Source organism: Solanum tuberosum, unplaced genomic scaffold, assembly GCF_000226075.1.
Source record: "Solanum tuberosum cultivar DM 1-3 516 R44 unplaced genomic scaffold, SolTub_3.0 scf00225, whole genome shotgun sequence".
In the NCBI taxonomy this organism is placed as follows: Eukaryota; Viridiplantae; Streptophyta; class Magnoliopsida; order Solanales; family Solanaceae; genus Solanum; species Solanum tuberosum.
The window spans coordinates 341,698-358,323 of NW_006239149.1; the positions used below are offsets into that span (position 1 = coordinate 341,698).

General features: G+C 38.0%; 1 protein-coding gene across 1 annotated transcript in view; it reads right to left on the bottom strand.

Moving 5' to 3' along the window:
* LOC102582430 (uncharacterized) overlaps positions 1 to 16,626 on the bottom strand; it is a 55,607-nt gene that overhangs the window by 30,276 nt on the left and 8,705 nt on the right. The window contains exons 8-14 of the mRNA XM_006356557.2: positions 15,694 to 15,924; positions 15,534 to 15,617; positions 12,561 to 12,718; positions 10,787 to 11,315; positions 7,426 to 7,593; positions 7,285 to 7,344; positions 4,836 to 4,958 (exon numbers count right to left, since the gene is read on the bottom strand). Of these exons, the coding sequence (XP_006356619.1) occupies positions 4,836 to 4,958; positions 7,285 to 7,344; positions 7,426 to 7,593; positions 10,787 to 11,315; positions 12,561 to 12,718; positions 15,534 to 15,617; positions 15,694 to 15,924 (1,353 nt within the window). The remainder of the gene's footprint in view (positions 1 to 4,835; positions 4,959 to 7,284; positions 7,345 to 7,425; positions 7,594 to 10,786; positions 11,316 to 12,560; positions 12,719 to 15,533; positions 15,618 to 15,693; positions 15,925 to 16,626) is intronic.

Sequence of the window (16,626 nt, forward strand, 5' to 3'; positions counted from 1 at the left end):
TGAGCTATCTATGAACTATGTTGGATTGAGTGTTAAGGCATTCTTCCATAAATATGAACTTAAGTCAAGACTTAATATGAACTTAATGGGAATTATGCTTAGCACCGAGTGGATAGAGTATATGAGATGGAAGCTTTTACCTCAGTGAGTCCGGCTTTCCAAAATGGGTTCCTTCTACACCTGTTAAGTCCAGGTTCCCAAAACATGTATCTCATGAGATGGAAACCTTCTACCTCAGTTAAGTCCGGGTTTCTAGTAGCAATCTCCCTATCCCATAACTATGTGCCCACATAGGTCTTTAGCTAGTGGATCCACCTAAGCTTGCAAACCTTAGTTCTACCTTAGGCAAGTAGGACACTTCTTTTCGGTGTGAGGCATGACACCGGATTCCATGTTTAGCTCACATGGTCTATATCAGTTAAGGCTTATTCCCACCTATGACAAGAACATGAATTATGAACTATGGTTACTCAAGAAGCTTTACTTAGCATGGGTGGGATTATGGGATCTTACTCATGCATTGCACTAGTAGACTTTGAGGGTACTTATGGTATGTCTCCATTATGCTATGATGATCTATATGTTGAATATGCTTATGACTTATGCTTTTACGCTAATCCTCATGATGATTCTTAAACTTGGTAAAGGGCATACTTTTCAACTAAAATGTCCTTTTTAGCATGTTTTCATGATTCTCATGCATTGCACTAGTAGACTTTGAGGGTACTTATGGTATGTCTCCATTATGCTATGATGATCTATATGTTGAATATGCTTATGACTTATGCTTTTACGCTAATCCTCATGATGATTCTTAAACTTGGTAAAGGGCATACTTTTCAACTAAAATGTCCTTTTTAGCATGTTTTCATGATTTTATGCATGACTATCATTTTTAGTGCATTTTTGTACTAACCCATATTTTCCTATATTTTTCCCAAGTGTAGGGTCCGGTTCTCAAGGTGGTCCCCATTGTGGCTAGAGCTTGGAATTGATCATTCTCCTTGCTTTTTGGTGAGTCCTCATGGTTCGAGGACGGATGATGATTTTCTAGTTTCTTTTCTTGTACTTCCATTTGAGAACTATGTTGTAAGGGCTGTGACCCTATTTGATACTTCGATTGTAGTAGATGGCTAATTGAGAGAAGTCTAGACTTCCGCTTGCTTATATAAAAGACTTCGATTGTATGGATAAAGTTTTAAATTCCGCATCGTTTCTATTATCTTATGTTATTGTTAAATTAGGTCTTAGGCCTAACTCACACCCCAAAAGCTAGCTCAAAGGGAGGAGGATTGCCCAAACCTTATAAGGAGTCCACCCATCTCATTAACCACCGCTGTGGGACTTTTGTCATTCTTTAACAGTTATGATATGCTAAGGGCATGTATGAGACCCCTTTAGGGTTGAGTACGCCATGTTACATCTAGGGGGTACCCCTAGGTCGTGAGCTTCCTATCCCTTGCATAGGATCAATCTTAAAAATGAATTTTGTTAAGTTTAGAAGTGGCCTTCTACACCTTGTTTTCTTTTGGTGCACCCATGAAGTCCCTTGTTATATAAAAGATTGGATGTCTTCTATAAAAAAAAAACATGTCTTTTTGTAGATTTTCATACCATTTGGGTATACTTCTTGTCTACGGGTACATTTTGGCCCAAACATTAATAAAGTTTATTTACTTTTATCAAAAACAAGAGTAGGGGCATGCCTACTACTTATCTTGGTCTGCAACTAGGAGCTTCTAATAAGGACCAACGTCATGGAACCCGGTGATTGAGAGGGTAGAAAAGAAACTTGCAGTATGTTACCAACTCTCAAAAAAAAAAACATGCAGTTGTAGGTTGACAAAATAAATACTTATCCAAATGGAGAAAGGAAGTGTTAAAAAAGACTACTCGTTTGAGCGATCTTGCATACTTCATGTCTTTGATGCATGCTCCAATCAGTGTTACACCGAAGCTGGAAAAGTTTTGTGAAGTACCAAATTGGTTGAGGGAATGAGTTGTGATATCCTTATATGGTCTTAGGCAATCCACCTCTCATGAGCTAGCTTGCGGGATAGACTTAGGCCCAAGGGTCATCTTCACATGGTATCCGAGCCAAACTTATTGGCACTTGTTGTTATGTTTCTCAATGTTGGGACCCCGTAAATCACACTTCAGTTGAGTCCTGGGGGTGTGGGGGAGTGTTAAGTTCCGCATTGATTGAGCGAATAGGGTGTGGTTTCCTTATAAGATGTTGGACCGCCCCCCATTTCCGTGAGCTAACTTTTGGGGTTGAGTTAGGTTCAATGTCATATCTTCACAAGTTTCAAAAGGATCTTTTATAGGATGCTTCAAGTTGGGAGAGGAAGTTTCACTAGGTAGACTGTCACATTAGAAAAGTGTTGGGATGGACTCGGGATTAGAGATTAAGAAGTCTTTAACAAAGCATTACTATGAACGTGGATGTATAGGAGAATGTTCTTCAGAGGGTTAATTGCGGAGAAATATCAAGTGTTGAATAGGGATGGAGGACAAAGTTGTCACAGCTTTGGAAGAATATCTTGAAAGGGTGAGGCGAGATTTTCGGGGATGTATCTTTCAGTGTGGACGACAGGAGTAGGGTAAGTTTTTGGAGACACAGGTAGTGCAGGAACAATGGTTTGAGGTTTTGAATATCACATTTCCAAATACGTACAGTATTTCATGCCAAAACGAGATGTCATTCTAACATATACAAAGGCTACAAGGTGAAGAAGTTCATTGCGATTTGAGACTTAGGAGGAACTTGCAAGATTGAGAGGTTACAAAATTTTAAAGAATGATTAAGCTACTACACAAGCTAGTCAAGATGTATGGAGATAGGGAGCGGGGAACATGGATTTTTTCAGTTAATTCCTATAATAAGAAACGTTTTGGTCAGGGAGGAGTTCATTTTTCCATATTTGTTGGTATGAATCCCTAAGGTATTGAGAAAGGTGTGTTTTTTCATTTGGTTACTACAAGGGTAATCTTGATAGGTGATAATTTGAGGAAGAGAAGAATTACATACGTCAGTTGGTGCTTCATCGGTAAAAGTTCAGGTGACAATGTGAATCATCTTCTATCACATTGTCAAATAGTGTTTCGCTTGTGGTGGGAAAATCATGTTGGTTTGGTCTTCAATAAGTGATGTCAGGCACAATAAAAAAGTATTTTTTAGCTGGATTTGTAGAAAATGGAAGAGAAGACACATGACTGAGATGTTGCTTCATTAGCACTTATATGGACTGTATGGAGATAGAGATAAAAGAGCTTTTTACGGAATAGGAGAAGGAGAAGACCTTGTATACTTGAGGAATAGCCTCTTATCTCTTTATTTCTTTTTGGTGTACCCACGAGGTTCTTCTATGGATAGAAAATTGAGTGTCTTCATAGAAACCCATATCCTTTTGTAAGATTTCTAATTTTTGGTCTACTCCTGGTTTACATGGGTACAATTTCCCATTGTTAATAAAATTTTACTACTTGATAAAAAGAACAGGAGGAAGAGAAAGACAGAGGTAAGTGCAAAGGCCTACTTCGAAACAAGCAATTAATTCAACAAAGAATCAATAAGCAGGAACAAGGTTGATCATATCCATTCCTTGAAGTTTTAAGCAAAGCTTTGAAAATGCTCTAAGAAGTTCTGGAGCTCTTTTAAACTGGAAACCCATTTCCACCATTACAAGACTTCCATAGATTTTTTATTGGCATCCTGATAAGAAAATGCATAGTATCATAAAAGAACCAACAGATCACATCGGAATACCCACAATAGTAAAAGTAAAAAAAGCCTCCAGGAAAAATACACATCACCATTTTTCACTTGTAAAGAACAAAAAGCTCATTTGACAAGCCAAGACTCTGGCGAGAAATTATAGCCGGAGAAGTGAAAATCAACTTCTTTCTATATTTCATAAGAAAATGTTAATTTCAAAAGATAGTTGTGCTTCAGGTGGTTTTTGAAATCGAGAAAAAGACACAACAAGATAAAGCTTTGGAATCTGTCTTGAAATAAAGAATGGACAAACATCACAAGATACCTTTTTTCTTGCTCAATAAGAGGTCATAACGTCACATTTACCCTTACAAACTAAAGATGCCTGTGTTCGCCTGGGTAATTACGATCAAACAGACCAAAGAAAAGAATAGTGCATGTAACATCCTCCCAAATATGCATGACACTTGGTAATTTCAAGAATACTGTGACAAATACATTTAATTGTCAAATACACAATTTTAGCACTATACATTAATGCCAAATACACACTCTTAGCATTTTAACATTAATGTCAAATACACACTTTACGCATTTTAACACTAACATTCCACACTTCCTGACATAATTTTTTTATAACTGAGAACCCCTTGAATGCTAGTGGCGGACGTTTCGAAGCTGTGGCCTGCCATGTACCCTTCTCCACTTAAATACTAGGCCTTTGTATGCCCCGGGGTTCAAAGCTGTGGCGTGCGTCTAACTAACTTATCATGTGTTGCGCTCTTACCACTAGATCAAAGACCTAGGGGCTTTTTGACGGAAAGACTTCAGTCGGTGATGGGTGATATGGATCACAGAGCCAGCAGCTTTGCAAACTGATCTATTAAGCTTAATGGACGATCAATAAATACAACTTTTCTGTTCTTGCAAATACCTTTTGCTTCTCAGTTATAAGAACAGCAGTTTTTAAAATTCAAAGTTGATTGTAGTGTTAGTGCAGTAAAAATGCGAGCACAAGAAAAGACCAAATAACATTAACAAAGATACAGGTGAAAACATATACACTTGCAACATCCCTACTTATCCACAAAGAGAGAGAGAGAGAGGAGGTACTCACAACATCTCCACTCCATCTGGCAGCAACATCAAGAGCTTCACCCAACAAGCCACTGAATTTTGGCCGGAGTACTGACAACACCCCATGACCTCTTCTTTTCTGAAAGTTGAGTTGAATTTCTGCCTGAGAGTAAAAGTAAGACTTTACAATGTAATTACTCAAAAGGAGAAGCTTCTATAAACAATAAAAGAAAAATTACTAAATCAGTAACATTCACTTAGGCAGAAGGAAGAGAGGAAGAGAAGAAGTGTGGAAGCCAAGACATGGGGGAGGAGATTAATATTGGATAAGCTATCACTTTTGGTCCTTATTTTTTTGAATACTGTAACTTGTCTATGCTCTTGTTTTTCCACGTTCATAATGACTGCCATCAATGTTTCAAATTCCTCCATGACGGCTTGTACTTGTCCCAAGTAAGTAGACATATCGTATTTATTATTTCTTTAAATTGGTCATCCAAGATATCACATCACAGAAACGAGATATGTCATTAGTGTATTAAGCACGAGCCTTTTCCCAAACTGAATAACAATGTTTGGAATGGGAGAAACAAGGTCATCAACTTGGAATCAATAAATCCCATAGGAGACTACATAATTGAGCATCAACCTTCTCCCATTGTGCTTTAGATTTTGCATCTTCCTCACTAGCCTTTGCCTTTACATCTACCACACAAGCATTGTTCATTAAATGGTCTTGGACACCTTGACCCTTGCACCACAACTCAACCGAGGAAGCCCAAGCTAAATAGTTCGAGCTTCCCATTTATGGTTCTGAAGTGATCATATAGCTTGAACTTCCAAATTACCGTAATTTTGTAGCAAAAAATTATCAACTCCAAAAGACGTCTTGTGAAATCAGAATTTTGAAGCCTCAAATCTGGAAAAAAAACATAAACCATTGACGGAATCTGAAAAAAAAGTTGTTTTTGTCGCTGGAAAATCAGTTCTGACCGCTGGAAAGTAGTCGAAACCAGGAAACAAGTTATATGGGTAGGGTTGGAATGATGGGGAGACCCTACTGGAAAATAAATCTGCCAAAAAAAGTGGCTGGAAACAGCCTGGAATTGCCGGAAACAATGCTGAAGTGGCCAGAACAGTGATTTCCACGCTGGGAAGTGCTAAAAATTTGGCATAAGCTGTATGGGCCGTCTCAGAATCAAGAGACGAGCAGATCTTGAACACAAAAGTTGCCGGAAAACTGTCCAGAACAGGCTCATGCGCCGGTGCGTGGTCAGATCTCACCGGACATGACGAGCTCCTGGGAGGCGGGTGCAAGGCCGACTGTTGGAGCGGTTGACTAGGGGTTTAGTTGGCGGAGGGTGAGGGAGCCTGCGGTGGTGTTGGTTTTCACACAACACTAACGGAAACAGTCACTGGAAAATTGAGGCACGGTGACTGTGACTTTGTTTTCTTTCTCCAATTTTTCTCACCAAAGCTCTGATACTATGTGAGAAATAAAGGAGAAAACTATTATTGAATTGTGTATCTGAATTATTACAAAAAAACTATTATTGAATACTATTATTGAATTGTGTATCTGAATTATTACACCGAGACCCTATTTATCAACATTATATTACAGTATTTTTCCAAGTAGGATTCTATATAGTATTCTTGTTCTTATTCCTATTCTAACAGGCAAGACAACGATAAAAATTTCAAGGTCTAGAGGACCCAATGGTCACCATATAGAGGAAGGATATGGTGTAGGCTTAGGTCACCTAGCAAGGAGTTGTGTTGGTACCATAAAAAGGAAGAGAAAAGAAGAAAAAAATTGGTTGTTTGTCAGGTGGCGTAAGGCCGACCACTGGTAGGCCAAAGCTACTTGAGACTTAACCAAGATCATAAAGGTTCTAATACCATGTGAAAATAGAAGAGCAAACTTATTGTTGAAATGACATGCAAGATGAGCTCCTTGTATACAAATCTTTGGATACCAAAAATATGGTAAATAATCATTTTTCTATGCCTAATAGGGTAAGTCAATGTTCTATAAATAAATATATAATATCCAAACATATCCTATAGAATAATTATAGAAAACATTGGATGGAAAAATATTGGAATAAATGGGTTCGGATAAAGAATCTTTTCAAATTTGTATAGAGGGACTTTCTGAATCACTTAGTATAATCTGTAAGAATACCTGATCCAGGAGATGAAGAACAATGAGCATAAAAGTCAGACAAACACTATTAGATCCCTCAGGCCTCAACACCTACGGCATAACATAAATAATTTCCACCCAAAAGTTCAGCAGCTTAATTTCTACAGTTCCTTTTTTAACTGTTACCAAAAAGAAAAAAGAAATTCTATACTCTTTTTCTTCTCTTTTCCAGACCTATAAAAAGCAATAATCCAAATTCCTTAATATGCATGTATGAAAACCAAAAATTCCTGATCAAGGAGTTAATCAAAGAAGAATTATTTCCTCTGAATCAGATTACCCTTTGAATTGTTCCACGAAGTGAAGCCAGCTCCAATTCATCCAAAGGCAAATGTCTCACCTGGTAAGCAAGTAAATGCAGTATAAGTCATTTAATCAAGTATCTATATGATCATTCAAGACATGGAATAAATGGAAGTACCTCTAAATTAGCTGAGTGCAGCGGCCGGTAGCAGACATTAGCTTTTAAGTGTCCCTTCTGAAAGGAGAACGAGAACATTTTGCCGATCATATTCTCTTCAGATAGAGGATGAAATGGTCCTCTGACCTCCAGATTAAGACTTTCATCTGGTCTACCCATGGCATCCAACTGAATATAAAAATAGAATCAAAATTTATACCCACTACAAAATTCATCTCATTGAGTACAAATTATTAGAATTTGTAAAGAAAACAAACCAAGGACTAACTCAACCTCAAAAGGTAACACGTGAGGTGAGGAATGTCCAAGACCATAAAGGGAGACAATGGTCCATTCCTTCAACCAATGTGGGATACTCTAACAAAACTAAAGCAATCTATGAGGAGCCAAATACCACCCACCCCCACCCCCCAACAAACCCACAAAAAAAAAGTCTATGACTAGAGCATAGCTCATTCTAACTAGCTCATGCATTTAAAGTCTACATACTCACTTTGTTCAGGCAATCACTCATGACTAGCCACCAATATCTTGCGGTTATGACAGTAACAATATATCTGTATATTTAGAGAATATCATAATTGACTAGCATTTGTCAAAGTTCCTACAGCATTATCATGGAGTAACTAAGGTTTTATGCATTAGTAACATCCATGCTAAGGAACTTGACAACCCCATAATTTTTGCCAATTCAAACAAGAGGGATAATAAGGCCAATAAGACATCAGCAAATAAGCTTATCAACTGGTCATTTCTGATAAAAAAATGAGAGCCCATACGTCAAGTCCGCGACTTAATTATCAAATTGGAACACGAGACAGAATTTTTCTGGGACATTGATACCAACCTACCACAACCTAGAACTCTTTTTATAACTGTAATGCCCGGGCTAGCTTGTGTGCACCTCGATAATTCCACGGAATACCTGCTACCCCACCAACACAAGTACCGGGTAACTCTGTCCAAAAAGGATTGGACAAACAGGAAAAAATCACCTAGCATTTTTGCCTCAACTTGGAATTGAACCAAAAACCTCATGAGTCTCAATCCATTTTATTTACCACTAGGCCACACCCTTTTTTATTGAGATTGGTAACTGTTTCTATTTCTGTAAACCAATACATGGGTTGTACTGAAAACCATATTTACATAATGAACTCTGAAGGCACTATCCTATCCCTATAATGAGTCTAAAACATCAATGCTAGAGACAGTCATTAGAGTAGATCTAATTACACCAAAAACACAAAGGTAGAATGCAATTCAGTTTTACTTGCTACATATTACTCTCCCTATTCTCAAAAACTCTAAGGAGTCGTTTGGTTTGAATACAAGTTATGATGGGATTAGTTATGATGGGATAAGCTATGCTGGAATTATTTTTTATTGAGTGTTTGGTTTGTTGTATTAAAAATAATATGAATGACATAAATTTTAAGAACAAGTTGTTTGTTTACAAAAATATTCTTCATGAATGTGAAAATGATGTATAAAAATGGTTTAAAGGGATATCTTTGGCATTTACTTACTTTATCCCGGGATTACTATACCACCCGAGGGCAGGGATAACTTATCTAGGTACTAATTATTAATCCCGGAGATAAGTTATCTTGACCTTGCCAACCAAACAACAAATTAAGTGGCACTATAATTTAATCCCGAGACTATTTGGTGTTATCCTTCACACCCAATGACCTCTACGAGTTCTCTCTTTCCAGATAGTCCACCAAATAGTAGCAGGAATGATTCTCCAATTGCTTCTATTCTTTGCTTGTGATCCTGCTTCTTCCCAGCTGAATAAGGCCTCTGTAATTCTACCAGGCATGGCCCATGAGATGTTTTTGAACCTTAGGAATAGACTCCACAATTGGCTAGTGACCTTGCACTGGATGAACTAGTGATTGACTGTTTCTGCAGTTTCCCCACAAAAAAAACATCTACAACACAGTGTAATCCCCCTCTCCATCAAATTATCTTGTGTCAACACAACTTCCTTAGCCAATAACCACACAAAACAAGTCACTTTGTGTGGGATCTTGGCCTTCCAAATGTGTTTCCAAGGCCATTTAGGTGCCAATATAATTGGGTGGTTCAAGGCGTTCAACTTCCTATATGTTGCACTTACTTTAAAAGTCCCTTTACAGTTCCCCAAACCACTGCAATTTGTCCTGCCCTGTCTCCAAACCACTAGGCCACACCCTTGGGGGCCACGACCTAGAAACTAGTTTTGTGCGGTACTTAAAATTATGGCATAGGATGCACTTTTGTGTCCATTCCTTTCAACAATAAAAATAGAAGTTGTTTTTCTCTGAACGCCAGAGATCACCCTTATATAGATGAATAGAAATTAGACAATATACTCTTATATGGATGAATAACTGTGAAATGACTGAAATCAGACAATCTTTTTGTTGAAGTGTGTGACCATCTCATCTAAAAACTTAAGTTGTTAGAGAGAGCACACTTTTGTTATTTAATTATATTCTCAACACGCCACATCACGTGCAGAACTGATTTTCTTTTTCTTCATTAGCCAAGCACGTGGAAATTCTTTTCGATATGGGTGGCGGTGAGATTCGATCTCTTTTGTCTGCTCTGATACCATATTGAAGTGTGTGACCATCTCATCTAAAAGCTTAAGCTGTTAGAGAGAGCACGCTTTTATTATATAATTATATTCTCAACACCTTTGAAGGAGGAGAGTTGACAGACTAATAAGTAGCTGACAGAAGGACAAAACAGGAGTGAGACCATTCAACAGAGTGGGAAAGGACTTTCGACTCTAGTAAATTTAAGGACAGAAAGTTCTACTGCTTTCACTGCGATGATGGAATAAGAATTCAATAGAAAATTTTGTGGCATGCAAAGAATTCATGTGGTCACAAAAGGTTCACGCAAGTCATTCTGCATGTATGCCATAATATCCTTTCGTAGAGATGACAATTAAGTTGGAAAAGAGAACAATATTATGAGAAAATAAACAACTAGACTAAAGCACGCCAAGCCGACAAGTCAAAATTCGACTAAGCAAGGAGAAGGATTCTTTTAACAGAATCCCCAGACACAAAACCTTGGAACAAAAGAAAAAAGGGACAGGTGTATAGAAAGATGTACACTTTTTGTAACAATTTCTTATTTGGTTGCATCCTCCTTGAATGGATGCATTCTCTTTTCAACCATGAACTCAGGTATTTAAAAGATCCCATGGATTCTTTAGATGGAGACAACCTTGTCTGCCAATACTATAGGTAGGTAAAAATTTAGACAAGAGCTAAGGCCTAAGTTAGCAAGGAATATTCAAATGTAGTTTCAAATATAAACTTGGGGTATAAATGATAAGGAGAAAACTTGTGGGGCATACCTTAAGACCCTCCGGTGTGATGCTCAATGCTCCAGCCAGCTGAGGTGCCAGCATCAGTTGATTGAGTTTGAGGCCTGAGATTGAAACATCACCAGAAAGAGTATCTGCAGGTTCATTACATTCAACTGGAGCATCTTCTGATGTCTTTTCAGAATCCACAAAATGCTGGTCAGTGATGCCAGAAGCTTTAACAACCTTTCCTTGAAACTTTATCTTTCCAGTAGCTTTCAGGTGCACGGGTCTTGGAGAATCCAAAGCATATGAAGAGACTGAACTGAAAAACTCAAAACTGCGCATTCTCAGATCCAGTTCAACTCCTTCCACAGTAAAGGGTAGGGGAGCGTTCATGTGATAATCTCTCAGGTTTAACAAGTAATCATCACGATAGGAGGTCAGAACTTTTGAATACAAATCAAAAGCAACTGATGAAGAATTAACAGTTATCTGATCATGCGAAATTATGATATCTCCACGAGCATCTGTGAGTGATCCTTCAGCTTTGGGCGCAGTCCATTTGATATCAAACCGTCTGCAAACAGAAAATTGGTCTATCAGCCAATATCATGTTAAAATTTTGTCGAACTACTGGGGAATGAAACCTCCTTAAAAAACATAAAAGCATCAGATAGGGGAAAATTACCTACTCTTTCCCAAGAAAAGAAAATTTATTAACTAGAGAGCTTGTACAGAAAACTAGATATCCTCATCTCTGAAAAAATGAAAACAGCAGATAAACAGAGCCAGGATCCTCAGCTTACGTGTGAAGAATGCAGGGGATAAAACATGAAAACGACATTGCATTTTTGGGACACTAAAATCCCACCACAAGGAAGCTATTATCCCCGAAACCAATCTTCGGTAACCATGATGTAGTCTGAGAAACCAATCAAAAATGCTAGCTACCCAACCACTTAATAGGCAGTGAAACGCCTTGCTAGACAAACTTTCCCCTCTGCAATAGACCCAATTAACATTTAAAAATTCACAGACTGAATGTTGAAATCACAAAAGATACACCAAACAGCCCAAATCATCTTCCTCACAATTCTTTTGCAAACGAGCAACGGAGAATACACATAATTGTTCTTGCACATCATGCACCAAACTTCACTTGTGGTTCTCCAGATTATGCTCAACTGTAAAATGCCATTGGTGCTGATCATTTTCTTTATGGAGCAAAGACTAAGCCTTGGTTCAATGACAGGAAAATAAAAGAGGCCAGAGGAGGACTCCTTGAAGGTTGCGGGTGCACGACAGGAGAGTTTTTTTTTATTAACCGTGGTGTCCGGATCAGCTTGTGCGCACCATGAATAATTCCACAAGATACCCGCCACCTCCCACTAGCAATAGATATCATGTAACTTTGTCCACCAACACTAGAATAGAAGGGAAGAAATCACCTAGTGTTTTTGTCTCTGTTGAATATTGAACCTGAGACCTCATGGTGCTCAACCCACTTCAATGACCACTAGGACACACCCTTGGGTGCGAGAGAGATTTTTATCTGAAGGTCTCAGCAGAATCTAGATACTGGATGTGCTAAGAATACAAACTATTACCATTCAGAAAGTAAACACAGAACTGTCTATCTAAAGACTTAAGACACCACCATTAAGAAAGATGTGTCTAGAAATCCCCTATTTTCAGAAAGGCAACAGTTATTCATCTACATAATTTTCTTTACACCAAAAATGCCAAGACAAAATACAACTCTTGATCCTCTGTATTGAGCTACTTCTATCTTCACATGAAAAGATGTGTCTAGAAATCTTACGGTTTCAATAATGACCCAGAAATCTTCGTATCTCCATTTAAATGACCCAATTTAAGAGGCATCAGCTGAAGCAAACCAGGTAGATAACGATCCATGATCTTATCAAAGCTTAAATTACCAGAGAAGTTCACATCCATTGCGGTGTCATCAGCCTCTCCCTGCAAAATTGAAAATGTCAACACCAAGGCTACGGACATGATAGAATTTGACAAGTTGGACATCCAAGGTAATTTACTGCTCTCTAAGATTTAATATGGTGTCACAAAGGCAGTCCAAAGCATGTTTTTGTGATGTATAATTTGAACGATAAAAAAGGACCCTTCTTCATACTTGTCTTCTGTGCATTTGTCAGGAAACTACAAGTTCAGATATTAAATTAGTTGATCTTATATTTTCAACATTGATCCCAAAAAGCAAAAGCTTTGGTCCGTGTAAACACTAAATATAAAAAAGAATGGAGTGAACAGATAAGAGATCTTTTTTGGGGCAAGCTGATCAGAAAGCAAGCAAAGATACTTCTCAAATACAACCTTGATAATAAATAACACAACATGTAACTAGTTAAATTCAGTTGAGGATATTGAAAAGATTTATCAATAAATATTGACTCAGAAAGAGTTGACAATTTACTGCAATTCTCAATAGCATCCCCTCAACTTAACTATTTATTATTTATCAACATATATCTTCGCTAATTAATCATCATCCAAGAAAGACAGATTCCTACATGCACATATTCACATACTCTCGGAAGATAGATAAATGGAGATCGATTCATGTCTTTCACGGATAATCTAGTTATTAAGAGGATATATGATATACCAATTCTCATTTTTACTTTATCTAACTTGTTTGTGTCCCACATCAGTGGGATAATGGGAATTTGGCCTCCTTATATGGTCTTTCATCCCCTCATGGCTAGCTTTTGGGGTTGAGTTAGGCCGAAGGTTCAGTTCTTTATCATGGTATGAGAGCAAGGCCAATCCAAATTCATTGTTCCCGATGTTGAGCACCCTATTTATATTGTCCACCTCCAGATGTCCAATCCTGAGCGTGCAGAGGATGTTCGAGTCCCACATCAGTGGCATAATGGGAACTTAAGCCTCCTTGTGATCTTGGGAAATCCATCCCTAGTGAGCTAATTTTTGGGGTTGAATTAGGCACAAGGTTCATTTCTTTATCATGGAATGTGAGAAAGCATGGCAAAATATTATTAAGATACATGATTACATTGAGTCCTATTTATAGACACTACATTACAATCCTTTTCCATGTAGAAATACCATGTACAATCCTATTCATGTTCTAACTCCTATTCCTGTTCTAGCATAACTAATTCTACCCTTCGATCTGCTTTGAAAGCTAGTTTGGTCAGGGATTTGTTGGAACTTCTTCTTGACCTATTCAGAAAGCTCCTATTGTTTTATGCTATTACAAAATCAACAGTCTCCTTCTTAGACCTTTCATAGATTAACTTTTTGATCAATTCGACAGGAGTTTTCGGTTTCACACTTCCTATCCTAACTATGAGGAAGCTGCCTTGGTGAGACCTGGTTGTTTCCTGAACATCGTTGGAGCGCCCCCTATCAAGTATGGATGACTAACTTATATTTTTATCCAAAATCCTCTATGATTGTAGACATTGTATACAGGGTTGTCCCCTTCTTATGAATGAAATTATTACTTTATCAAGAAGGGCTGTTTTAGGTGGTGTCAGCATGTTAGCAGAAGAAATGGTGGAGAAAAATCCCAGCATTCATCGGATGAACAGTTTGTAAGCCGAAAGGAAAGAAATTCCAGATGTTCCGAGAGTACAGGTAACTCCACACAGAAGATAAAGATGAATTGTATATTGCTTTTTCTTTTTGGTAGAAGAAAATTCTGTTAGTGGTCATAAAATCCCTGTAAGTTTTTGTCTAGGGGGAACTTATTTTACTATTCCGAAGGATGTACACTGGTGACCAGCATAATATCTGTGCTGTTGTTCATACATATATGAAACATGTTACCAATTTCAAAAAGAAAAGGGCTGCCTTAGGGAATCAACCCTAAATTCTCTGATCCAGACATCCTAGCATTTTCCTACTTCTTTCTTCTCACCCAAACTACCTACCGACAGTGTGATTTGCTCACCCATCATTGCAAGTGTGAACCTATCATGAGTATGGTCATAGTCTGTCACAAAACTTCTCTCAAGTACTTGTTTTACTCTAAGAGGTCGTTTGGTGTGAGGGATTAAAAATAATAGTGATGGGATAAAAAAAAATTTATCTTGTTTGGTTGTCATGTTTGGGATAACTTATCCCACCATTTATATCATAGTGATGGGATAAGTTATCCCATATACATGGTGGGATAAGTTATCCCAGGATAGCTAACTCCAGGATAACTTATCCTGGGATAACTTGTTTCCAACCAAACGACCCCTAAAGGTCTTGGGCTCTTGGCATATACTTCCAACCTAGAATGCTAAGTAACTCTTCCATGTTCTCAAGACGAAAAAGGTAAAGTGATCTGAAAACCACAAGGATCCCTTTCTGAAACCCTCTAGCATTGATCATCCCACCTGATACCAAGTATCTTTCACAAAGACAGTTACAGGACCCAAAAAAGGATTGCCCAAGACCATATAAAAGAATCATGTAGCACCTCCTTGACAATAAAGTCATCTGACAATTCTATCAACACAACACCTGCATAACTAGGTACCTTATTGGATTAAAAATTGTAGACTTGACTTGAATGCAGACATCCCTTAGAAATTCATCTGCAGCTGGCCAAAGTTACATGTGGCAATTTCAGGCAGCCTAAAAATTGAAATATTCTGGAGACAAGTAATTCTCTCCTTTAGACACTCATTATGGTGTATCTCTTATCTAGTGACTTGACAATTTTTGTGAATATTTGGTCCATAACATAATCATATTTACTTGATCTTCAAGCCAAAGAATAATCTCAGATATATACACGTACCTCAGGGCAAATCCATGCATTTCCTGCACCACGAATTTCACCACCATCAATAAGGCTAGCTCTAATGCCGTACAAGTCAGCCACCTGCCGCAGACATGATGAAATTCATAGTACAGACACATTTCGAAAACTGGAAATATTTATAGCTGATTTTACTTACACAGTTATCCGTGTTGAAAGTAAAGTTGGCTGAAATGTAGGAGAATGGAACACGATCAATTGCTGCCACTGCACCAGCCTCCTTGTTATTAATCACAGCTTCATATGCCGCAGATTTAGGGAACTCATTGGCCAAATTGGCTATCTTCCTTGACACCAATGCACTCCCCACAAATATGGGCATATCCAAGGGACCTTGACAATTGAATACAGCTGTTACCGAGCCAGCCAACTGAAATAAATCATCAGCGGATTTTGAGATCAATAAGGAGAGAGAGGCCAAAGGGTAGCCAGAATCATTGTGCCATCTTAAACGAAACAACAAATCACAGAGAACGATAATAACAACATACCCAGTGTAACTCAATAAGTGGGGTCTGGGGAGTGGGGAGGGTAGCATGTATGCAGACCTTACCCCTACCTTTGTGGGGTAGAGAGGTTGTTTCCAGTAGACCCTTGGCTCAAAAGAAGTGTAATCAAAGAAGGATTAAAAGGAAAAAAACAGCAGACAATAGAAAGATTCTCCGATCAAATGAAGCAACAGGTACAGAGAACAATAACACAGTTCATAATTTGATCATAAATGGTTGACCGCTTCATTACAGTAGGAAAGGACCTGTAAGAATGTTGTAGTCCTCTTAATAGAGTAATGAAGCACATTATTTGGCAACAGAAAACGTGGACACAGCCACATATTTATCATACTAATGGTGAAAACCCTAACCAATGTCGCAAATAATGAAATCGGCTAGGGGTTTCACCAAACAAATATAAAGCTCTGTATTTAGTTGAGCAGAGCTTCAGTCAATTTGATAAATGAGTAATGTGAGAAATATAGGAGAAGAATATTATTGAAATTGTTGTTGTGTCTACATTGTTACATAGAGACCCTATTTATAGACACTAAAAAAAAAAACCTTACCAAGTAGGAGGA